At 41.5% G+C, this 25,639-nt stretch overlaps 1 protein-coding gene across 1 annotated transcript in view; it reads right to left on the reverse strand.

Moving 5' to 3' along the window:
- Positions 1-20,588: 20,588 nt before the first annotated feature.
- The window catches only part of LOC125882473 (cAMP-regulated D2 protein), a 32,516-nt gene continuing 27,465 nt past the window's right edge, over positions 20,589-25,639 (reverse strand). Inside the window, exon 8 of the mRNA XM_049566166.1 lies at positions 20,589-22,906. Coding sequence (XP_049422123.1) covers positions 22,454-22,906 — 453 coding nt within the window. The 3' untranslated portion in view covers positions 20,589-22,453. The remainder of the gene's footprint in view (positions 22,907-25,639) is intronic.

Raw genomic sequence — 25,639 nt, forward strand, 5'->3', positions numbered from 1 at the left:
ACTGGTGATTATTACATGTGTCCTGCCTGAACAAACTTGGATGGAAGATATATGTGCTGCTGTTGAATGAGTGCATGCTGTGGATGCTAATGACCACATATAAGCCAAAGACAAGGATACACTGGATGCAAACTTAGTTTCATTGGTTGCTGCAAACCTTCGTGGTTGGAACTAAAGTACCAAAGAAATTTTAGCGAATTAACATTAGATTGAAGCTTGAGAGTGAAAATGCAAGGGCTTAGTGAAGAGAAAGTTGCTATAACAGAGCCTATTTCCGTCCACTTCAACAAGAAATAATTAAGAACTACCAGCTAGTTTGTCAAAGTGAAATCCTTGGCCTCTGACAGTTTAATTTACCTTTAGCAATGACTATCATGATGTTCCATGTTTTGATTGAATTTTCATCACAGTTCTCCTTTCAGTTTCATATTTGGTACTAAGAAAACATTTACCAAAAAACAGTGGTTCTTTGGCTCAGTGGAGTTTTATTTACCTCATTTAGCCTGCAGTGATTATCCCAAATATAATACAAATCCCGCAGTCTAACATTTCTAGGGTAAATAAAGGTTTTTAAAGAGGAACTTCTGCATCCTACTCCCCACAATGTGCGTGTCACCAATGAGTGCTAGACTAGAACACCTGTCAAGAATAACATCGTAAACACATCCCCCTTTTTCACGTTTAGCACTTGCAAACACACAGTTTGAAAACAAATTACAGAGTCACCGTATAAGACCCAGCCACTACCCTTCCTGCCCTCTCTACAGGGACTTTTTAGCTCCTTACATCGTTATCGGCATTGTTTCAAGCTGACGCTGTCCAGTGGCATATCATTCCAATGCAACAGGTGCCATCCAACCACTTTATTACTGATGCCGCCAGTCAGCATATCATACTGCTGCAAAAGGTTCATTCTGGCCATGTTACAAACTGACACCGCCTGGTGGTGTGTATCATACTGCTGCAATAGGTGACTTGGTGTGGGTGTCTAACGCCAAAATCAAATTTTTGACAACAAAGATCCTCTTTGACTTTACATTGTCATTGTTTTTGTGTTGCTAGCACATAATTATTACACATTTTGTGCCCTCCACCATGTAATGTTTTGTTAAGAGTTTGTGTCCATTTCATGTATTGCTATGAGACTGGGTTGGTCTGGTCACTATCAGTGTGTAAATACATGAGTGATCCAGGTTCTACCTACAAACAAAACCACATAAATTTAGCTGCTCTACTCTGACAGTTCACTTGATGATTCACTCCTCTGTGCTGAGAGGAAGGCTCAGAGTGGCAAGCAGTATGATAAGCTAATGCTTGTTGACAGATAGGAGTATTTGCAGGTCATTTTCATTCAACCTCACGGAGCGGGCCGTAGCTGTCAAGACCATGTATTAAAATTCTGTGCTGCTCCGAGTGCTTACTGACACGATTATTCCACATAAAGAGGAAATGGCCTCATAAACTAACTTTATTTCAGGGTCCATAAACCTCCTGGCCAGTGGGACTGTGTCTGATGAGCAGCACAGTTAACTTAAGGAGCAGCCAGATGCACCTTGAACTGTCTCGGTCATCAGTAGAGTAGCCCTGGGCTCACGGACAGACCGATAAATTTACCCAGCAACACAGCTGAACCTGTCTGCTGCATCGATTCCCGTGTCCGTCACCTGGAGGCTGCTGCTGTGTTCTGTTGGCTCCTGTGCTGTAGACTAATTGGCTGCTAATGACAGTTGTTGAAACAGTGCTCACCTCCGGGCCAGGTTAAAGGCATGGACCCTAAGCGCCTTGTCCTCATACCTCTCACTTTCTCTTGTTGCAACACAGCATTCTACACAGAGATTAGGTCTTGTACTTGTGTTTAGACATTTTCCATTGGACTTTTCAAAAGACAATAAAATAAGTTACTAATGGAGCTACAGGTAGCTTGTTGGCATGTATATGAGCATGAATGATTGCATCCTAATTACTATAAGTAGTGCAATCAGATGAACATGTATATTTTAAGTCAGGGGTTTTTTCAGACCTAATTGTATTGCAGAGTTTTTCACAGCGGCGACCGGATCTTTGCTCTCAAACCACAAAAAATGTGATGGCACAACAGTCTCCTTCAGTACATTATTCTATGCTTTCTTTTGATTTTCACATTGGCTAGTCATCCTGTTTAATTTGTCTTCTGATTAAATCGGAACCATTGAAACAAGTTGTAGGAACCCCCTGCAAGTAATTGGTTGCTGACAGACACTCTGTGCTGCAATAAAATGGTTAATCAGCAGTGCCGTGCACTGTAGAGCCGATGCGCTGCTGGTTCTGCCGGCCTGAATAGAATATAATGTCTGTAGCCTTACTGTTGTGTACAGCCTTTATAGACTGAGCTGAGTAGTGATGCACGGGTCGACCCGTAACCTGCGGGACCCGCAAATGGACCTGCGGGTCGGGCAGCAGTGATCTTCTATTAAATCGGTCTGTAAATGATATTTTGACATTATTGGCTATTACTGTCATGGCATCCGAAGGTACTGATGCGTTGAGCAGGTGACAGTCCGCAGTTGTTTTCGAAACACACTTGTGTCACACACTCCAAAAGAAACTTGTTGAAACTTTAAACAGTAATTTATTGTACAAATCGGGGGAAACAAACATTGACAAAAACAGTTCCATAATTCATATTAAATTCAAAAGATAACGAAAAAACAGCTACAAGTTAGAGGCAATAGTGATAAAGTGGTAAAACTTTGCACTGATCCACAGGCTCAGACGGATGCGCTCAAGCGTGCCGTGTTGGTAGGCTATACTATATTTTCTCATTTTTAACAATGCAATTTAAACATGACATGAAAAAGGTTGAGACCCATTGTTTTAGGTGGTCCTTCTCATCATTTGTGTCAAGAAGCAGCTGGCCACCAGGTATTGTAACAAATGGACACCTCTGCTTTAGGAAGTGATTTCCTTGTGACTGACAGGTCGCTACTACGTCGGTGTCCTTGGGCTCTCAGTCAGATCCACCACTTGCTCCTCCACAGCTCCAGCCTGGCATCCAAATATTGTCACTTCTGGCTCCAAAAGATCAGCCAAAATGCCAATGCTTCAAAACGGTAGCCCACAAACCAATGGGGGATGTCATGGGGGCTCTGTCCACTTCTATACAGTCTGTGTTTGGAGTTCTCCTTGAGCTTTCTTGATCTTTGAGTCCTGGTTGATAACCTTTGACCCCTGCTGGGTTGATGCTGTGAGCGGTTTTGGTCTCAGACAACTGATATCCGCTTCCGGTGTTCATTCAGTCTTTCGTTCAAGGTCCTTGCTGTTTCAGCATTGTAGCGTATTTTTTTTTTTTTTTTTTACAGTTATTGCATGTAATGTCATACACCACTCCATTCTCGGTCTTTTTCTCCCTAGTTTCACATCTTTGTGTTGTTATTAAGTTGTTTTTCCATTATGAGGATATTGAAGCTGGGGTGTGCAGCGCCGGGTCTAAAATGTGTAACAGCAGCAACAGAAAGTTTGCTGATCTGGTGGGAAGTCGGGACTGTCCGGTTCCCTCGTGCTGGGGTTTGCGCTGGCTGGATTCAGGTTGCTAAAAATACTGTAATTGTGACTGAAGAAATTGTCTTGAATAGTCTTTTTTTTTTGGTGTAATGGTTGAATGTCAATCTAAAAGGTTTTACTGATGCTAGCCTTGAATACTCACCTATGATTCAACATGGGGAGTAAAACATATTTGTTGTTACAACTTGATACAAGGCTGAGTCAGATATCACAGGCAGCACTCTGCTTTAAAGCTGTAACATACACGAGAACTTTGTGGTGCTATCGTCAGTGCTGTGTTGGTGCTGTAAGTGTTTGGCTCAGTACAGTAAAAATGCCTTCTCAAGTATTAGTGTTACAGTAAACTGTAGCAGACTACAGCCTGAATGCTGTGCTATCTCTTCCCACCCACTTACACATTCTTCCTTACATAAGCCACTGCTCCGAATTACTGCACTTTTTGTGATTTATGAGCAAATTGCGTTGTAGTCTACCTTCTGAATTTACGCTGATAGCTCCTGGGACCAATTCAATTCAGGTTGGGGAGGAGAAAGGAGGAGAAAAAAAAGCCCTGGCTGCTGCTTTCCCATTACATGGTAAATCTCCAGAGAATGAGACAGAGGCATGCGAGTCAGCAGAAACCCAGATCTTCTGAAAGCAGCAATTTATATGCACATGGTTTCTGTATCATAGAGTAATAAAAAAGCTGATTAGGTGACTTTTTAACTTTTAATTGCCACTTGAATGGGCCCATGTGTCTAAAGGGCCTACTGTGCATGTGCCAGTGTTTTTCAGACCATATGGAGGGGCATGACTTTGATAATATGTATACTGGCCAGCCTAAGGCACACCTGTGCAATAATCATGCTGTCTAATCAGCATCTTGATATGCCACACCTGTGAGGTGGGATGGATCATCTCGGCAAAAGAGAAGTGCTCACTAACACAGATTTAGACAGATTTGTGAACAATATTTGTGAGAAATGGTCTTTTGTGTGTATAGAAAATGTTTTAGATCTTTGAATTCACCTCATGAAAAATGGGAGCAAAAACAAAAGTGTTGCATTTAAATTTTTGTTCAGTGTATATACAGAGGGTCTGGGTCCTGTGGAGTAAGAACGTAATGGGAAAACTAGGGTTGGGTACCGTTCATAATTGAACCGATACGGTACCGGTACCAGTATCTGGAATTCGGTACCGGTACCAATCAGTACCTTATTTTGGTACTTTTTAACCCTATGGGCCCTAGGCCTTTTTGGGGTATTTTTACTGCCTTTACTTTTAAGCTCATATCACAGTCATTATAAAGGCTACATACACATGCTATATCTTGTTTTTGTTTTTTTTCAGGACAATGTGGGCTATCCAGATTTGCCATTATTTCATGTTCTTCTATGTGCCTGTATTTTATATTAATTTTTATATCAGTGAAAAAAACAAATCTCTGTGCCTAAATTTTTTTTTACATGTACCTCAGCATAGCAAGTTGGAAAAAGACATATTCTACCATATATGAAGAGGGGAGACTCTCTGGAATCTGGCAATATAAGAACCATGATGCTGGGACATTCTGTCACTTCACAGCTGTCCAAAACATGTGGCTTGTGCCAGGCGGACATGATTGCCAGCATTTTTTCATTATTGCAAGAAATTCCATTGACTCATTCACAAGTCAAAAATGTGTTTTATCTGAAAGAAACGTGCAATATTTACATCTAAGACAATAGAAAAATAGTCAGCCAAGTGCATTGATGTCCTCCAAGATGATATTGTTTTTCTGTTTCAGTTATATACTGCGGAGACATTTTGGGCATTGGTGGGGTGGCACGTGCCCCCCTCAATGTATATGGTGACTATGGCCCTGTCAGCATGCATTAGGCTGCAGTTGTCTGGGTGCACAAAGGTGAAGTGGCTGGTCTTATCATACAAAGTTTGATGGAGTGTCAACTGGACAATATGGAGATATTTGCATCTTGAAAGCCGGACTACAAATGTGGATAGACAGGGAGAAACACACGCAAGATATTCCTCACTATATGAAGTGACTGATAACAAGATCTGTATCATGGATTGTAAAGAAATTCATCAAATTTTTTATTTTGTAGACAATTGATCTGTATTTAGAGAGTGATGGGATGACAGCACAATGGTGTGTGTGGTCCTGCGCTTTCATGTGATATGCGTGGCATTTCTGTGCGAGCCTGCGTTCGCGAGTAATCCATCCAACAGTAATGTGAGTGCAAAGCTGTATGAAAGCTCTATTATACATCATTTTATTGTAATTTTTCGCTGTGAAAACACTGGATTACCGACAAGGTGTTGGCGTTGGCCTTGTCGGAAAGCTACAATTCTGCTGTTTCCGCTGATATGCATGGCTTCTCGCTATGACGCACGGTCACGGAGAAAATCCACAGAGAAGAACGAGTGTGAATTTGGACGCACTATGCGTCGTTCGGTCCCATAGTCCAAACTTCTCAGTTTCAACATTTTATTGAGAACATTTAGGAACAGTGCTGCACGTTAACTTTTGTCTGCACATTGTTTTTGTCACCATTGTTGCTGAGTCTGAGGTGCGAGTCATGAGCTCTCTCCGCCTCCACCTCAGGGGGAACTGCCCATTGGTTCGACATCCCATTGTTCTGACCATATTAAACTCATTGTTCTGAAGTCCGTTCCGAAATCATCATGATGCCCTGTGGTTAAGGTCTGGTTAGGTTTAGACACAAAAAGGATCAAGAAAAGATCATGGTGTGGGTTAAAATGAAAAAGAAAGTGACAAACATAAGCCGTGAGCCTGCTCCGCCTCAAGCTGGTCGCGGCGCACCATACGCCCGCCGCGAGCCGTTCAGCACCGCGGACAGTCGGACTAATGGGATGTCGAACCAATGACGTGGACCCACCTCAGGTACCGAAATTTGGCACTGTTTCATTTTAAGTGAATCGGTACTCAGTAGTACCGACGTGAATCGGTACCAAGTACAAAATGTACCGAGTTTCAGTACCCAACCCTAGGGAAAACTGCAGCTAAAAGCAGTACAATTGTGCCATAAGACGTGAGCCTGATGAAAATGATCCCAAAGTTTGATTCCTCTCAAGATGGGATTCATGGTGCAGAGCCAACTCCCAACTTCTAAAACAACAAGGAATTTACTTAAATGATCCCATTTTGTCAGTTCTTCTCCTGGCCTAGTACTTGGTTCACTGATTACCACTACTACACTGATTCTGCTAATGATTTTTCAATGACAACCAAACTGCGCCGTCATCTAAAATCTTAGTCATCATTCTCTGTCATTATGCTGAATGCTAAGTGTCACTACACTGAACCAAGAGATAGGAATACTTCATCAAAAATGATCATTTTTGCATGATTCACAACCCATAGCCCAAAGTGTTTGTACTGAAAACGTTGGTACATTTTCTGAAGGTCAACTCAGTTTCTTAAAATGCTAGCTAATAAACAGTGGAAAAATAGAAAAATGTCTGTTAAAAGTTCAGTATTTAATGTTGTTTTGTCCAGGTACCAGGGATCCACTTGAATGCTCATTACAGATAAAAATAGATAAATATTTAAATGAACTCATTGTCAGAGTATCTAACCTGACACTACAGGCTAATCCACAAATGACTATCAGTGATAGCAGTTTGTGACTGCCAGTCAGCAGCCGTCTGTGGGAAAAACAACCCAACTACGCTGGGACAGTATGAAAACTCCATGTCACAATTATCCTGGCCAAAATAATTGCAGTTCACGATATTATCCAAATTATTATCAAAATATACCTAAAATGACTGCTATGACAGCTGTTAGCTGTTAGCACTTAGCAGCTGGTGTAACTGCTGATGGAGGCTGCACTGAGTTACATTATGTTGCATTCAGCTCTGTTCCGTAAAAATTAGAATTGAGTGAGCGTAAATTATAACGTTTTCATGATATGTTCAAATGTAATCTTGTAAAATGAAGTTTTTAGCAAAACACTTGAATAAATACAGCTGTTTGAAGAAGACATATGTTGATGTTTTCACAGCAAAATAAAACCGATATTATAGAGGGAATTATGAAATATTAAATATAGTAAACAGACTTTTGAAGGCTTTTTAAAATGTTTTTTATTTCAAAGAAGGCTATTTAGAAAGTAACTTCTTGTTTGTTGATTGAATTTGTGCCCATTCACATATATTAAAATGAAGAACTCAATGACTTACAGTACACAAAAGGGGAATAAATAACAACAAAAATAAAATAAACAGCAACAAAAACACTGGAATTGGCTATCAGCCAAATAATGTTTTTAACATCAGTATTGGCCCAGAATTTCCCAGTCGGTGCCTCCCTAACTATGATTGCACAAACCACACTGGAATCCTTTACCTTACATTTTGTTAATAAACAAATATTTTTCTTGCATCACAGATCACACCTTTTTTAGTCAACATCCTTTTAAGTGAAAAACAAACAATCAACCAATCTGAAGGAGCCAGAATGTCTGTATTTCCTGAATTTCTTCTTATTTCTTCGGTGTGTATCCCCGAAGTGGGGGGTTGGGGCTTTATAAAAGTAGGGACCAGGTGCCACACCATACTAGGCTGCAGCATCCACAAACAGATATATGTGAATCCTGAAACACAGGAAAGACATGATGAGACAGGAAGTCGTGGCTTGCTTTGGCTGAACTCTCCACCATGATATTTATTCACATAGCACAATTACAGTTTACTGTATGCCTTGTCCTGTATTGTTCCAGATTTTCTGTCTCTCTAGACATATCTTCTGTGTTCATAAAACATTTATATATAAAATCAACAAACATTTTTTTCCTCTGAGCCCTGTGTTACTTATCCTTACACATTTAAAGCCCAGTATACACTGTGCGATTTTGGGCTGTCCCAGACAAAGGATGATCAACATGACAGATTGTGGCGATATCTTTGGTTGTGGCTCTAAAATGGTGGTCCTACATCATACTGTGAGAGAGATTCAAGGATGGCCATTGTCTCTGTCTTGTGATCAAAGACAGCTTGGAATAAAATTCTGCAGTGCAGAAATTTGGAATGACCATCTTACTGTGTGACTGCTGTTATGACTTGCGTCTACTAACCAACCAACAGAAACACAGCATGAAATGACACAATGATCAGCATTACAATGCTAAATGCTAGTAGATGCTAATAAATATACTTGGAGCTCTCACTGCAAAATTGGTTGGCCTCTTTTCCCCAGTCATATCTGCGTCCTTTCCATTCTGCTCCTCCTCTTCTTCTTCAGATTTTTCGGCACACATGCCACTAGAGCAAGGGCTTCATTCATGTTTATATAAATATTATCATATTGACATCGATTGACATACATTCTACCCTGTGATTCAGTGGCATTGTCATTGTACAGTCAGATGTCGTACCTAAGTTTACAAAGTGAAAAGTTGCTGCACTTGTTTGGGTTAACTTGGCTTGTTGCCTTCTGTGAAATGTTCGCTGAGTCTGCAGCACCACAGTATAAAAGATTATACTGCACGACAAAAGATCAGGCGGCTTTGCTCAGAGCACAATAAATGGCATGTCTTTAAGCAGGAGTTTGTCCTCAATGATATTCGCCTGCAGCACTAAAATGTAATATGAGAGAGAATCCCACTTTGGGCACATTCAAAGCAAAACTGTAACTGAAGACATAATGTGATATTTCTGCCAAAGGCCTTTCTGCTGTTTTTTTAAGCTTGGAAATAAACAACAGCAATCCTAATCTCATCTCGCATCTCATATCTGCCCTTGAGCTTTCACTGTGTTGAGACAAATCTCAGCATATGTGCTGGTGTTGCTTTTCATTCATTTAGCCAAGAGCAAAGCCAGAGAAGAGAACAACAATAAGTGCTTCATTATAACAGCAAAAACTGCCTCGTTTGTCTTTAAACTCTTGTCTGTCTGCACTCTCACTCCGGTTTCTTTTCAAAAGTCAAATTCATCACATTTCATTCTCTGGTTATACTGGTATGGACATTTAAAAACATCATGATTTCAGTCATTTTGACATCTAGACAGTTTCCCCTTCTTTTTTTAAATCTACTATCAGCCTGTAAAGGCATAGTTCAACATTTTGGGAAATAGTTGGGCTTGTATGAATGTAACAAAATCCACCTACCAGCACCTCCAAAGGTCTTTCTCAATACATTGTGTGTGTAGTGTAAAAAGACAATTCCTGATCAAGTAGAATGATTACACTGCACAGGTGATTAAGGAAACAAAGCCATGTGATCATCAGATAACCATGTTTAACGCATAAGTTCTTATAATACTGAGTGTGGTGCATCTATATGTGTTAAAATATTGATATATACGTCAAAGTATTCATAATATAAGTTCACATTGTATCCATATACTAAAGCACACACACATTCAAGTGTAACCTATTATGCTTTGTGTAATGATAATGCACACACACATTCAAATGTTTGTATTATCTAGTGCACATTAAAGGTTCATATTGCATGAGAGCACATAAGGGCACAAGGGGCTGCATAAAGAAAGTCCCTAAAATTCACATGTTTTTTAAAAATAAAGTGAAAGTGAATCCGGAGCTAAGGGTGGAAAACCTGGGGAACTCCATGCTCAAAGCGAAAGGATTACACCATTAAAAACGGGCCTGCTCATGATTGGACAGAAAGAAAAAGGTATCCACCAATAGAATTGGGTTAAAGTGGGATGGATTAGCAAAAAAGAGGCGGAGACTCCACCCAGTCTCCACCAGCATAAAAGCAGATGAGCTGAGAAGTGGTTGTCAGTCCAGCTCCGGGGCTTGACTCGATGAGTTGTATGTGTTGGGCTTGTGAACACATTAAACTCAATTGCATTGGACTCTGCCTGTCTCCAGTGTTTTCTTGAGTGCTGTTTAGTTGAATCCAAGGTACCAGATTGACACCTGAGGACAATTGAGAAGCATCGTTGAGGACAAGGTCGGGAGCCTACAGGCCCACTTCCAGGCACCGATTTTTGCCTCTTCATGTGCCAAATTCAGACTTGTGTCTTAGTAGGTTTCAATTTAAAAACTTTAACTCAAGTGTCAAAACTCCAGAGGATGGGAGAATACAACGCATTCAATCAGAAACTGGGTAGTATCGAAATGTCTCTAGTCAAAAGATACCTGCATTCAATCCTTTTTGTGCTGGGGTCTGATCTCACACTGTCCAGACTTCCTGCCAGATCAGGAAACTTAGTGCTAAGACCATCTCTAGACCAGCTCACCACCTGGCATATGGTCAGTTCGACATCTGCCCAGTTAGCATGAGCTAACACAACAGCAGCAGCTAACATACAACACCAAGCCATTCAATGGTCCCAACACATGCATGCCGATACCTAAATGGCTCAACCCCATCATTAAACTCTTTAGTAACCATTAGTCAATGCTAGCAATTTGATGCTAACAATTAGCATATTCACTGGCTTTGGGGACCTCAGAATTGCATCTCTGCTTTTTGCAGATGATGTAGTTCTGTTGGCTCCATCACACCATGACCTCCAGCATGCTCTTGGGCCTTTTGCAGCTGAGTGCGAAGCAGTTGGGATAAGAGTCAGCTCCTCCAAGTCTGAGGCCATGATTCTCTGTTGGAAACTGGTGGATTGCGCTCTCTGGGTTGGGGGAGAGTTACTGCCTCAAGCGAGGGAGATCAAGTATCTCGGAGTCTTGTTCACGAGTGAGGGTACAATGGAGTGTGAGATGGATTTGCGGGTCGGTGCGGCTTCTGCAGTGATGCGGGCACTGTGCCGGTCCGTTGTGGTAAAGAGGGAGATGAGCCGGATGGTGAAGCTTTCAATTTATTGGTACATCTACGTCTGAACTCTCACCTATGGTCATGAGCTCTGGGTAGTGACAGAAAGAATGAGATCGCGGATAAAAGCGGCAGAATTGAGTTTCCTCCATGGGGTGGCTGGGCTCAGCCTTAGAGATAGGGTGGGGAGCTCGGACATCCAGAGGGAGCTCGGAGTAGAGCCGCTGCTCCTTCACGTCGAAAGGGGTCAGTTGAGATGGTTCGGGCATCTGACTAGGATGCCTCCTGGGCGCCTCCCGCTGGAGGTGTCCCGGGTACATCCCACTGGTAGGAAGCCCCAGGGAAGACCCAGAAAATGCTGGAGGGATTACATATCTCGTCTGGTCTGGGAATGCCTTTTTGGTCCCCCAGGAGGAGCTGGAAAGTATCTGGGGTGCTTTGCTCAGCCTGCTGCCCCCGTGACCCGGCCCTGGATAAGTGGATGAAAATGGATGGATGGATGGATGGATGGATGGATGGATGGATAAATGGCCATATTATCAGTTGCTATCACTAACATTATAATGCTTTAGATGGGGCAAACTGCACCTGATTGTAGACAACAAGTGTTGCACACTCTGGCTTCATATGCATTTCTTATATTTTGATGATGAAGTTTTGGCCTTTAGGCCTTCTTCAAGATCAGCAATCAAACTGCACCTACCAATGGGCCTGAAGGGGAATAACCAACATTGTGAAAGGATCTCAGTTTCATTTAACTTTTAATCTGTTTAGGTTTAATTGCAAAAACTATGTGGTTGTTTTAGGAAAATGTTGTTGTTTGGGTTAAAATAAATAGATCTTTTATGTAGCGTAACATAATGAGACATAAGTTTAGTATGTTATGTAAATGCTGAGTCTTGGTTTCACGTGGGACATGAACTGTGGCCTCCTAGGTAAAAGTCCCTTGTTTGTTTGACCCATCCATCCACCCTGACCTCTTCCATATGTGGACTTTGTCGCTCTTTAGACTACATAACCTGACCTCTTACTTTGCTCTTGTCAAAATTACTACAGGTCACCACCGAACAATGAACGTAAATGTAGGAGGTAGAGTAGATCCATACTACCTCAAATCTATGCTCCCAATAACTGATAATGGCCATTTAATGGGCTGATAACATTCAAGCCTGCTGATATATTTAAACATTTTTGCCTTCACCCTCAGACAACCACTTTGGCAGCAACAAAGATAAGATTTTAACTCTGAGACCAAAATGTATCTTCCAGTTTTCAGTAAGCATTATTTCGATAACGTAATCACATTTATAAAATCTAGATGGCTCCTTTCTTGCCTGAAAAGAAATCAACACTTAATGTAATGATACAGTTAGTGTGCTGGTTTAGAAATGCATATGTCCTTGGCCACCCCAAGTCCTCACAAGTTAGCTCCCACAGATAAAATGTGTGGAGCAAGAACACTCATGATTGTTTGCACTATACTTACTGCCAGATGCAGTCTTTGAATTGGAGCAGGATTTAGGCTGTGACTAATTATTTTATTTATATTAACATGTTTAAAGGTGCTGGTAGGTGGACTTTAAACAGACCATGACTAGCTGTTTTATGCTTATATAAGCAGCATGCTGCCTATAGGTACATATATACTGTACAGACATGTGAGATGTTCTCTTGGCATTAAAATCAATAAGTGCATTTCCCAAAATATCTAACTCTTCCTTTAAGTTGAGTGAAGCCCAATAAGATGAGAAAGATGTTGGCGAACAGTGTGCTGTTGACAACAGCAGTATTCTAGCTGGCCTGAGCAGCATGCCGGGCACAGAGAGCTGTCATCTGATTTTTAATTGCAGCCGCAGTGGCTATAATCGGATCTTATTGGAATGCACCCATGCAAAGCCAGCAGCCATGATTTAAAGCCGAGAGTGATGGCCAGACATTGATTCCATAAGCTTTCCTAAATTATCCAGGCAATAGAGAGGATTGTGTCTCTCTTTTCTCTCACTTTCACTCTGTCTCCCTCTTATCAGTTGTCACTATAATGAGCAGCAGGATTGGGGGACCCTGTAAGAGTCCAGCCGTGGGCACCGTGCTGGGATGAACTGCAATTGATTAGCTGTGTGGCTATCTGAGACAGCTCAGTCGCAGCACGAGCCACGCTTTGATACTGGATGACAGCAAAGTAAATGTCTGCCAAGATAATGAGGTGGCCTCGACACGCCCTGTGTGTCAGTGCTCTACCAATCTATGCGCGTGTGTAAACAGCCAATAAAATTAGCCTTGCGTGAGTGTGCATGTGTATGTGGCATATTTTAAACTGATGCCAAAAGAAACAGGACAATTCACAGTGGCCTTTGTGCCAGTGGGGAGAGGGGCCTCTTCAGATGGTCTGGAAAGAGACAGGCGAGGCTGGTGGGCGCCTGGAGGTTAGAGAAACAGGCTTAGGACTGGATGCTTGCCAGTTTAGCTCCCAGATCAACTGGAAAAATCTAGATAACAGAAAAAATATATCTTTACAGCTACTGTTGAGTCATCCCGAAGTAATAATCTGCAACTATTTCATAGCCTGCTTTGCTCCCAGATGATATAACACAACTCCAACCCTGTTTATGAAAGCTTTTATATTTTTATTCAGTGGGAAAAATCGCCCACACAGGAAATTATGTGGGTTTCTTTGTAAAAAAAACAACAAAAAAAAACAAAAAACATGAACAAGACTAATGTGTTTTGACCATGCTAGCAGCTTGATGAGGCTTTACTTATGTTGTGTTCCATTTACTCAAATACTGAAGGTGGGAATGACATCATACCTGAGTTGACCGCATTCTGGTACAAGTCAGAAAACCAAGATGTTACTTGCAGTACCAGTGCTAGCCAGGTTAGCAATACCAGTTGATAACAATGCATTTTGTGCATATAAACACTGTAGAGGCTGGACAGTACTGTGTGTATAACTGATTTAATGAGACACAAATAAGACAGGAGTGCTAATAAACAGTATATTACTACAACTTTCAATACTGTTGATGCACTGAGCAGCCATCTCGGAATTTGAGTTTTCTCCCACTTTCCGTTTTCCGAGGGCTTTGTGTAAAATGAGCCTTGGCTGATTGAAAGTGTGAAGGAATGTATTAATCAACATGCACTTATCCACACACTTAGTAAACATATACCAATGCACTCATCCACATATCTAATCATGTATTAGGAACACTGTGGTTGAATAGTTTTTTAAAAATAGAGTAGGATTAGGCCCGAACATATTAGAAGGACAAGTTAGATCATGACTGTGCATGCCCAGACTTGCCCAAGACATTACACCATTATGAAGCCATATCCAGACATGCCTGGGTAATACACCATTATGTTCTGGCTTTAGTGGGAAGGATTAAGGAGAAGAGGTGGAGACTCATTAGAATCTCCACGAGCATAAAAGGAAGAGCGCAGGGAGTGTGTCTTCAGTCTGGTTCCGGAGCCTGACTCATGAGTTATATGTGTTGTTGCCTGTGAACACATTAAACTCGATTGCACCCAATTCTGAGTGTCTTTAGTGACTCCTTGAGTGCTACCTTATACATTTTTGTGAAGAAGACGAGTTTTGAACAAAGGCATTGGGAGCGAGGTCCGGAGTCATCTGGCCCAACATTTGCTAATTAGCACTAAATCATGGATGTATAAAGAAAACTGGATACAGCCAAGAGCCAAGAAAGGTCCATTTTTTTAACTTCCAGTTAGCTCTGCTAACTAAAATGGGGATAAAATCATTTAATTGTGCAGCTCTTCTATACTTTTGAAATGTTATCTGACCAAATGGATCAAGTCCCAATTTTGCAGGGGTTTTGATGCTCAAAAAAAAAAAAAAACATCCATTGATTTACAGTATTTTTGGGCCCCATGGCATCACATGATGGACCCAGAAGATGTAGTTACATGATTTGGCCACTGTATAAAATTGGTTTAAAAGTCAGCTACACTTCCTGGGGCCCTGGCTAGTTTAGAGAGTTATTGTGACCAATTGTGAGTGACTAGTGCTATTATGTTCCCAGTTGCAACAATTGGCTTCAAAGCCCGGCGCTGGTCCTGGGGGCTTGCACTAACAACAAAGTGCAGTTGAGGCTCACGACAATGTCAGTTTTGACCTAATGATGGCACAAGATAAAAAGTTAAAGGATCATCAAAGTCATTTCATTTCATCCTGATGGGGACATGAATGCCTGTCTCAAATGTTTATCAATCTAATAGTTACTGGAGTCATTTCACTCAAAACCACACAAGTCAACCATATGGTTGTGCTAGATGAAAAGTTAGGGGATTAGTCAGTGGGTTTTATCCTCTGGGAACATCAGTGTCTATACAAAATTTCATGGCAATCCATGAAATAGCTGTTCTGATATTTCAGTCTGGACAAAACTGGTGGACAAACAGACCAACATTACCATTCATTGATGTCGCTAGAGTGGTGGTCTGCTTTGCTCCCACATGGTATAACATAGCTCTGTTAATGAAAAGCTTTTATGTTTGAGTACAGATGGAAAAATCTTCTCCCTCACAGGAAATGGTGTGGTTTATTTGTAATAAATAAAAGACAAAATGGGCAGTTGGTATGAACAGCATGGCACTTACCAAAACTAAAATCCAGAGAAAACAAATCATCTCAGTCTCTCAAAGGAAGATATCCCAAAACTGATGGTCTCCAAAGCAAAACTAAAATAGACTTCTGTGTCTCCTTGTCATGCTTTGGAACATTTCAAGATGAGACGTGACTCAAGAGCAGCACAGTTGTCACTGCTTTTCTTCTGCATTAAAAGGCCTTGCTTTCTTTTATCCTTGGGCTACACTCAGTGGAAAACGCTTCTTAAGCTTAAGTACTCCAGAAGGGCCAGCTTTAACAAACAACACATATTCATATTCCTCCTCCTTACAAAATACAACTGTTACCAGAGTCTCTTTATTTAATGCAATGGAGATAATTCAAAGGGTGAATGTACTGCATTAATTACAACGGCTGCAGAGATGGTATATTAAAGTTTCATTATGAAAGACCAAGAACATTTGCACTCAAAAGACTCGCCCTCTCCTTTTTCGGGGTTAAAACCTATTGGAGGAGAATATTTCAATGTTACATCATTTTATTTACTTTTCCCTTTCTTTCTTTATATTGCTGCAAGGTAACAGTATGAATAAGCCTTTTAAGACTGTAGTGTTTTGTATCATTTAACCCTGGACCTTCCAATGTAGTTTTAGTAAAAGGACACATTAAATAAAATGCTGTATATCTGTATGATGTAAGCTGCCTGGAGGGAAGTCTTCAGATTCTTCAGACTGTAGCAACCAAACCTCAAACTGACGAATCAATACAAAGTATTGCTTTTCTAAATGATGAGTGGTCCCTACCTGGAGAGAAAGGGAGATGAAAAAGATACAAAGAAGAGACAGATTTTATCCATTCCACCTACTGTTTTTTAATATAGACTTTATAGCAATATGGTTCAGTGGTTAGCATCTAAAAATGAGGAGATCCTCATTATTGCATGCTTGTGTTATTGCTGTGTTTAGTTATCTATGCTATAAAGCAAGGAATCTTTGTCTAACTGTCTGTATGTCCTTCACAAGAATCATTCATCTGATATACTTCACACCTGGTGGGTATTTTGCTTGGAACCCACTTAACATACAGTGTCCAATTTGGTGCAATTTGGACACACAACATGTTTAATCTTAATAAACCTTGAATAAACAAGTAAACAGCAACATTTACAACTGTGGTGGTTATGTCAAGGCAAGTGACTATAATGCTTATTAATATTTTCACTAAGTGTATTTTACCAGTCTCTCTGTCCACAAGTAGCCACTACATGAATGTTTTTCAGGGGTGGATTTAGTGATTTCTGGGCCCCAGGCAGTCGTCGTCTTGCTTTACTTTTGACACTTTCTCTGACTGGGAATGCTGGTGTTGGCGCTGGTAGAAGAAGTTTGTATTAGTGGTTCCCAAGAAAGCCTCAAGCAGCAATACCACAGGCCAATCAACTGCACTTATTCACTCATAATGTTGGTGAGGTAAACACATTAGCAAACAATTGCACGATATGGAGCAACATTAGCATTCATATGGAGTTGTGTTTCTGATCTCCTGGTGAATGCACGTCAAATATGTAAGGGCTAAAACCCAAGAGGTGTCCATTATCAGGAATCAGCCCATTAATTCCTGATTATAAACACTTCAAACTATCCTGCTTATACTATGGTCACTTGAAAAAGAAAACAAAATTAGGACCATTCATTTATATCCTAATGTGTTTTGCCATCAACCCAGCAGGCTGGTGGCCAGGCCTTGGGCCATGTGACATCTTTGTTTTTTTGCAGATGATGTGGCTCTGTTGGCTTCATCACACCATGACCTCCAGCATGCACTGGGGCAGTTTGCAGCGAAGGGAGAAGCTGTCGGGATGAGAGTCAGCGTCTCCAACTCTGAGGCCATAGTTCTCAGTAGTTCTCTGCCAGAAACTGGTGGATTTGAGCAGCTTCTGCAGTGATGCCGGCACTGCACCGGACTGTTGTGGTGAAGAGGGTGGTGAGCCAGAAGGCGAAGCTTTTGATTTACCGATTCATCTACGTCCCAACCCTCACCTATGGTCATGAGCCCTGGGTAGTGAAAGAAAGAATGAGATTGCAGACACAAGTGGCTTAAATATTATGATATAAAACATGAAACATGATATAGTCACTTCTCTTTTAGCTCTGTTTTGGCCTCTACCAACTCCTGAGTAAAGTTAAGTTTAAGTTTATTTACTTTATTAATCCCCCTGAGGAGAAATTCAATGTTTTCACCCTGGCTTGTCAATTACACACAGGTCCGAAAGACACACATGCACTAACAGGACCTATACATGCACAAAGTGGAGAGATGTCAGAGTGAGGGGGCTGTCCTTGGTGAGGTGCCTCGAGCAGTTGGGGGGTTCGGTGCCTTGCTCAGGAGGTGAACTGGCACCTCTCCAGCCACCAGTCCACGCTCCATATTTTGGTCCGGACGGGGACTCGAAGAGGCGACCCTCCGGTTCCCAACCCAAGTCCCTATGGACTGAGCTACTGCCGCTTCTAACATCTAGCTCTTCAGCTGCTAAATGCTCAGTTATGTTCATGAACCTTTTCTCTCTGTCATTTGGTGCTGGTTAGATGGCTATATCAGAGCTATTTTTAGTGAAAACAGCTACTTACTGCTGATGGAAATAATGTTAGAGAGAGAAGTGTGAGTGTACCAAAACAGTAGAGCTGTGAGCTAACAATCAGCGAATAACCTAAAAGTTGCTACAACACCACTGAGGGGAGTGGCAGAGTTGAATGATAATTCTCAGTGAGTTTGTCACTATGAGCATCACCATTTTCATCTGCGTAATCCTTATTTCCCATTGTTTACACCCATTATTGATCCATGCATCTTTAAGGATTTCTTTTGAGAGACACATTGGCTACAGAGGATAAGAGACACCCTCATCTATGGCCAATCTAAACCCAAAAGGAGGTCAGAGTGGTGCAATAAATTGGGCATAAAAACAATTAAGTTGTTTTTTTGAAGGCCTAATTCAAAAAGCCCAATACATCTTCATTCTTTTAAGAACGTATAACATTGGATGTGAGGGTTTTCACCAAACCCATCTCATATCCTCAGACACAAGTTAACTCCAAATGTTTATTTCATGTGGAACATAAGCTCTGGAACTCAGACCCAAGTGAAATGAAAAAGAAAACCAAAAGAGAACATTCTTATATATCAATTAAAGCCTTTTGTTTTTAACAGACAGCTAGAAGACTGGCACCAGCTTTTGCAATGAATTTGAACACAAGGCACAGCTGATAACTTAAGCCCTTAAATGACAAACATACATCACAGTACATTAACTTGTTCCACACTGTTTGATTTTGCTTAGTGCTTTAACACTGCTTTACAAACAGAACCTTCACAGAACCTTCACAGAGGGATAAATAAGGTTGTCATCTACACTTATTTTGGTTAATTTTACTTATTTTTATCAATTGTGCTACACGATAGTTAGACTCCCACCAACTTTTAAAGGGCTAATATGTAGGATTTAGTGGCATCTAGCTGTGAGGTTGCAAAAATGAAACTTCTCCCAGGTGTAGGAGACTAAGGTTGCCGGCGCAAAAACGTGAAATGCCCTATTTAGACAGATTAAGCTGTAATGCTTATTCCCCTTGATAATGGTGGCTTTGTAGGACTTCTTCTTGAACACTGGTGAATATTTATTGATGTTGTTCACCTGGATCTGGACAGTGGCCTTGTGGGATCTCTTCACGGTGGCACGATCAGGACACTCTCCATAGTGTTTGATTTATCCAGTCTTACAAAAGTACATCAATTCTTACTTTCAGGTGATAAACAAATTAAGACATAGTTTGAATTTTTTTGACCATTTCTGCAGATAGATGCCCCTAAATCATCCACACTGGACCTTTAAAGCGAATAGTGTTTTGTCTGGCCTTAATCTGATGAGTTATTGCCTCACAGAATTAATTTTCAGAGGCTTTCACAGTGGGTCCCAATGGTGTATTCACAACAAATGTGATGCAAATTTTCATGGCTACTGGAATGTTTTTTGGAGCATTTTGCAACTCATGAACATTCCCCCTTAACAGCTTTTCTAACGGTTGTGCTAGCTAACTAACTGGGGAAGGCAGCTACCAGCTAACCTGGTTTACAGTGAAGCACAACCGACAGCTGGATGTAAACACAGTAAACACAGAGGCTTCGTGCCCCGAAGCAGCGTGAACCAAGAAAGTTAAACTATTGTTTATCATTCTGTCAAGACAGTGCATTACTGCTTCATGCCTTCCTGCTGTTTACTTTCCACAATAAAAGACCAGCTTAAATAGCTAGAGGATTTTGCTCACACACACACACACACACACACACACAGACCAACCTCTCTCGCTCTTCCTCTGCCATTTTCCTCACACTGTTTTGAAATCTTCCGCGATCACCTGCCCCTTGCATTACTCATAGTTCACCTACTTGACTGGCTCGTGGAGTGACAAGAGGAGAGGAGTACAGCACTGATGTGGAGTGTAGCTCTGGGTGCACGTACAGAGCAACATTGTTTGTCTGTCATTCCAGAATCTTTACACTGATAGGCTATTGTGACAAAGCGTCACAAATTCCTTGCATGATTGTCAATCGCATCACATCTTTTTCTTTCTTTGCACTGACTTTGTGATCTTGCTGTGCAAAATGCTTTTGCATTGTATTTGGTGTGAACACACCATAGGGGTAGCCTGGAAATCCAGACCCAAATCTAGAAAGATTTAGGGTCTGGCTATGAGTAATGAAAATGGCCCAACTTGAGGGCTGGCACCAAGCATGCATTTGAAAATATCACTGCATGCAATTGGATAACACTACGACCAATCAGAACAATACACAGGACGACGTATACGCTTAGCTACCAGCGGAGCTAACTGGTAGATTAGACTCTTGCCGTATCCGGTCGGCAAAACAGCAAAAACGTCCTTCTTGCAAAGGAAAGATTCGAGCGCCATCTTCTGTTCCTCTTTTAGAGAAAAAGCCAAGTCTAACTCGTTCATTTTAGCGGCCAAAGCTGTTTCAAACAACTGGTGTTCATCCGTAGCCATCTTGCAATGTTTACTGACTGACTCCGACTTCGTCATCGCAGCGCTGTCGTCATCTGTTTAGCTCACCTCTGGCCCGCCTATATCAGATACACCGATGTGATTGGTGGAGCTTGGCTCCAAGGGTATGGGTAATGAGCATCATTATTGATTGCCAGAGTGACTCGCTGAGCAAATTCAAATTGTGCCCTCGCGAGAACTCTGGATTTCCAGGGTACCATACGGGTGCTTTCCCACCTGTTGTTCAGCCAAGGGTAAAAAATAATGCATTGTAGCATTTTAGCTCTGGTCTGGTTCCTGTTCACACTGACTTATTACAAATGAACATAGAGGAGTAAATGTGAAGTTCTACCAAATGACGGGTAGCCTGTTGTTTATGGCATTTGTCATCATGCATTGTCAGTGCATTATCAGAACCCATGTAGGGAAATCAAATTCCAGTGACTGACAAAAGGTTATGCAGCACAATAATGTTTCTGACATGTATATTTATATATTTATTATTTGCCGTCTTAAAGTGCTCACAAAGAAATGTCTCATTATAAGCATTATTAGTATTTTAGGACTGCAAAGTGACCACATGTTATGGATAATGACTAACAGGTAGAGACGGACAAAAGGAAACATCTTGTTCAGTAATGATTCCAGGCTTATTACTGTGGGATCACTGTCACACACTTTTAAATGGACTTAATTAACTGACAAAATACACAGAGTCAGATACAAGCACAGCAGTTTTAACAGCTTTTTAATGAGGAAAAATACCCAGACTGACATGTGTGTGGCCTGTGTGTTACCATGGTTACCTTATACAACAGATCAACTATAAGATTGCTTCCTGAACAGATTTCACATTGGGTAGATGGATTTATTGGCGGTTTCGAAATCTTTCATGCCAGAACCATATTGACTAAACTGAGTTTATTTAACCTGACAAAACAGGTTAGGTGTGAAAGCATCCTAAAGGTATGTTCATGTTAAATAGGCTGTGGGTTTTTGCCTGTCTTGCATATTTTGATTATGGATTGCTTTTGCCCTTTGTTTATTCACTCTGTACTTTCATGATGTAGTATCATATAGCTTCAGGACTTGTGCAAACTTATCCTCATCTTAATTTACCCCAAACAGAGCACACGTGTCATTCTGCAGCCTTTTTCATGGTAAAGGGAAAATGGTGGGACTTTGGTGGAGATGCATCCCTAATTATAACTAATAGATGATAAGAAAATGCTCATAATTCAAGACGTTTTAAAACATTAATGTGCACGATTAACTAGGTTGCCAGAGAGAGGAAATAGAAATAATGTTTTCTGTTTAGAAGCTGACACTTTATTGAAACAATCGCCGCTTGGTAGCGGTTCCAAATAGGTCATCTTTAATACTGATGAATGTATATTTTTGTGATGAACACAGTAGCTTCACGCTGCAAGGTTTTCTGACTGAATTTCCATCCTGAGGAACAGAGAGAACAGCATGTACTGATTTTACTTCAATACAAAGTAACCTAACACCTTCCTGCCCAGCCTGTTCCCTCACTAATAGATGCCCAGATGGTCCCAGAAGTCACATATATGGTCTCTGGTTCCCACTTGTGCATGTGAACGCACTGTCAGGTTCATGACCAGCCAGCTGCTGGTGTCGGAATAGCGTGGCCAAACGGGCAGACGCTGCTCCCGGCAGAAAGTTGTTTGTTTGGCCCGCGAGGAAGGGTCACCGGCGTGGGTGAAGGCACCCCAGTAGCACAGCATCCGATTGGACAGCAGCTTCTCTGGTTTGGACAGGGTGAAGTTGGCCACCGAGGCAGAGTCAAAGAGAAAGGGCAGCTCGGCACCGTGGCAGGCGTGCTGGTAGCAGAAAGTCAGACCTGACCACACGCGGTGGTCTGATGGCACATGGTCGAACACGTACATCCACACCTTGCTGCCTGCTGCTGTGCCAGCACGCGCTGACCTCCGGGATGGACACAGGAAGACGTAGTCAGTGACGATCTGAGGAGAGGGAAGAGAGAGAGACAGCTGGTCAGACAACAGATGTGTTCTTGACTGTATTGAATGATAGTAAGCCATGCCAGCAGCTTAGCTCTATGGATGGCAAAGTTGGCCAACCAGTTGGTCAGCCTATCACCAGTTGGGTACAGATGGAAATATCTCAACAATGGTTTGATTACCATGTCATTTTGTTCTGGCAGTCATAGTCCTGAGAGGATGGATCCTACTGACTTTGTGGATCCTCTGACTTTCCATCTTGTGCCACCATAAGGTTGACATTTTTATTTTTTAACAGAATATCTTGACAGCTATTTGATAATGTCATCAAATACAATGTATTGTCATCCAGCAGTTCGAATGATATCCTACAAAAATGCACACGCAAAGGATCGCATAATATCCTACGAATAAGCATTCCACAAATGACGTCACGTAATTAATGTAAAGTTATGTAGGTTAGGTTTAAGCATGTAAATGTGTGGTGATTCCATTCAGGAAAAGTAAAATGGTGATGATTTACCTTAAAAGGACTCAAAGTTTATTGAAAGTTCACATGCTCTCTACTTTACCCCTGTCAACACATTGGTCATGTGATCGCAGTCTTCCCAAATAGATGGGTATGATGTGAATAACTGGCTTATGATTTGGATAGGTGCATTACTTACGTCTGAATGTTTGTTCTCTTTTTTTTATAACCAAAAGAACATTATTCTATTGTCGAGTTTTCAGTTATGAAACAGAAAATGTAGCCATGTACCGTAAACATTCCCCTGGCTACTCTCTGTGTCTTTTAGAACATCTTTCTCAATTCATTGTCCATGGCCAGACCTTATACCCTATGACATCACAAATTTGAGTATTAGCACTCCAGCTTTTGCATTTGGGAGAGGGTTGCTCATGTTTATTAATGTCTTTGGACTGTCTTAGACCACCATTCACCTTTTTTTGGACCATGAAACCGGGAAAATAAAGTATAACAGAGCTGCTTTGTGAGTTAAAGGGAAATTTCGGTTTATTTCAACCTGTCTCCCATTGTCCTAAATTTGTTTCAAGTGACTAGTGACATAGAAATAATAGTTAGCATGTTAGCCGTTAGCCTAGATACAGCCGTAGCGTCAGACCTGTCAAAACTTAATTGAAGGGGCAACCTTCAAGTGCAAAGTTAGTCCACTAAACAAGCTTTTTTTTCCACAAAGACCGCCTCATATCGTTAGGATAAATGTCAGAGAACATATAGAAAACGACATGTAAACGTGTTGTCTTACCTTACCGGTGTGCTGCCATGTTTGTTTACCATCTAGCTCTGCTTTCCAAAGCGCGGCTGAAATATATCTCGCCAGCTCTAGATAAAGCCCAGCTGGATACTAACGTTACTCTAGGTGGAGGTGTCTCGTCCTCGGTCACATCCAGACCTTGAAAATAAGGCTACAACCGCTCCCATTCCTTGCAAGAGAGGCATTCCTCTTCTGTGGGCACTGGGGCACAGCATTCACAGGTACACCACCAATCTCCAGAGCTACACAGCCTTGCAGCAGCCATTCCTCCTCTCTCGTCCTCTAACGTTACCTGTTGCACCTCTCTCTCCTCCTCCGTTCAGGCTACTGTTCGGTTCTGCCTTCCAGCTGTTGCTGCTTGTTCAGGCATGGTATGAGATCGCTGCTTGTTCTCGCGATATTTCAGCCGCGCTTTGGAAAGCAGAGCTAAATGGTAAACAAACATGGCAGCACACCGGTAAGGTAAGACACGTTTACATGTCGTTTTCTATATGTTCTCTGACATTTATCCTAACGATATGAGGCGGTCTTTGTGGAGAAAAAGCTTGTTTAGTGGACTAACTTTGCACTTGAAAGGATGCCTGTTCACTTACGTTTTAACAGGTCTGACGCTACGGCTGTATCTAGGCTAATGGCTAACATGCTAACTATTATTTCTATGTCACTAGTCACTTGAAACAAATTTAGGATGATAGGAGATGGGTTGAAATAACCTGAAATTTCCCTTTAAAGAAGTGTGAAGGTTTATGCTTTACAATATATCTTATAGTTTCTGAAGTGTTTTTGTAGAAAAGCAAATGAATAGCACTAATTAGCATGACATCTACAAGGAGGCGGACTGGGAGCAGAGCAGCAGAAACTATTGTTCCCTCTCAGCTAAAAGGAAGCAAATAGAAAATGAAGGTAGACCGTCTTCTTCTGCCTGTTACCTGGAAACCAGTGTGTCTTTTTCAGCAGCGCACAACCTGCGCCCACACAGCCCCACATCTGACACCTGACTGTGGGAAGCTGACGGACAGACACACACACACACGCAGATTCACTTCTTCTTATCCTCACACACACATTTATCTGCTTCAAATAGAGACACGCACAAATGTATTAATCACCTACAAGAACATACTGTACCCGAACACTTACAGTCATGGCACACACACACACACACACACACACACACACACACACACACACACACACACACACACACATACGGGTATAAACACAGGTAGAAATGAAATTATGTAATGTGTACCATGTGTTCCAAGCATAGTGTTCTGGAAATTAACTTTTCCCCTACTCTCTCTCCCTCACCCTTTCTGTCTTCATCCCTTCATCTTTTCAACCAGTTCAATCCTCTTAGTTTGCCCCCTCACTACAGTGGTGGAAAAAAGTTTTCGGACACCCCATGCATTTGTGAAATATTGCATGAAGAATCAGTCTTAGCTCTTCACGTGCAATT

The sequence above is a fragment of the Epinephelus fuscoguttatus genome, linkage group LG22 (assembly GCF_011397635.1).
Source record: "Epinephelus fuscoguttatus linkage group LG22, E.fuscoguttatus.final_Chr_v1".
Lineage (NCBI taxonomy): Eukaryota > Metazoa > Chordata > Actinopteri > Perciformes > Serranidae > Epinephelus > Epinephelus fuscoguttatus.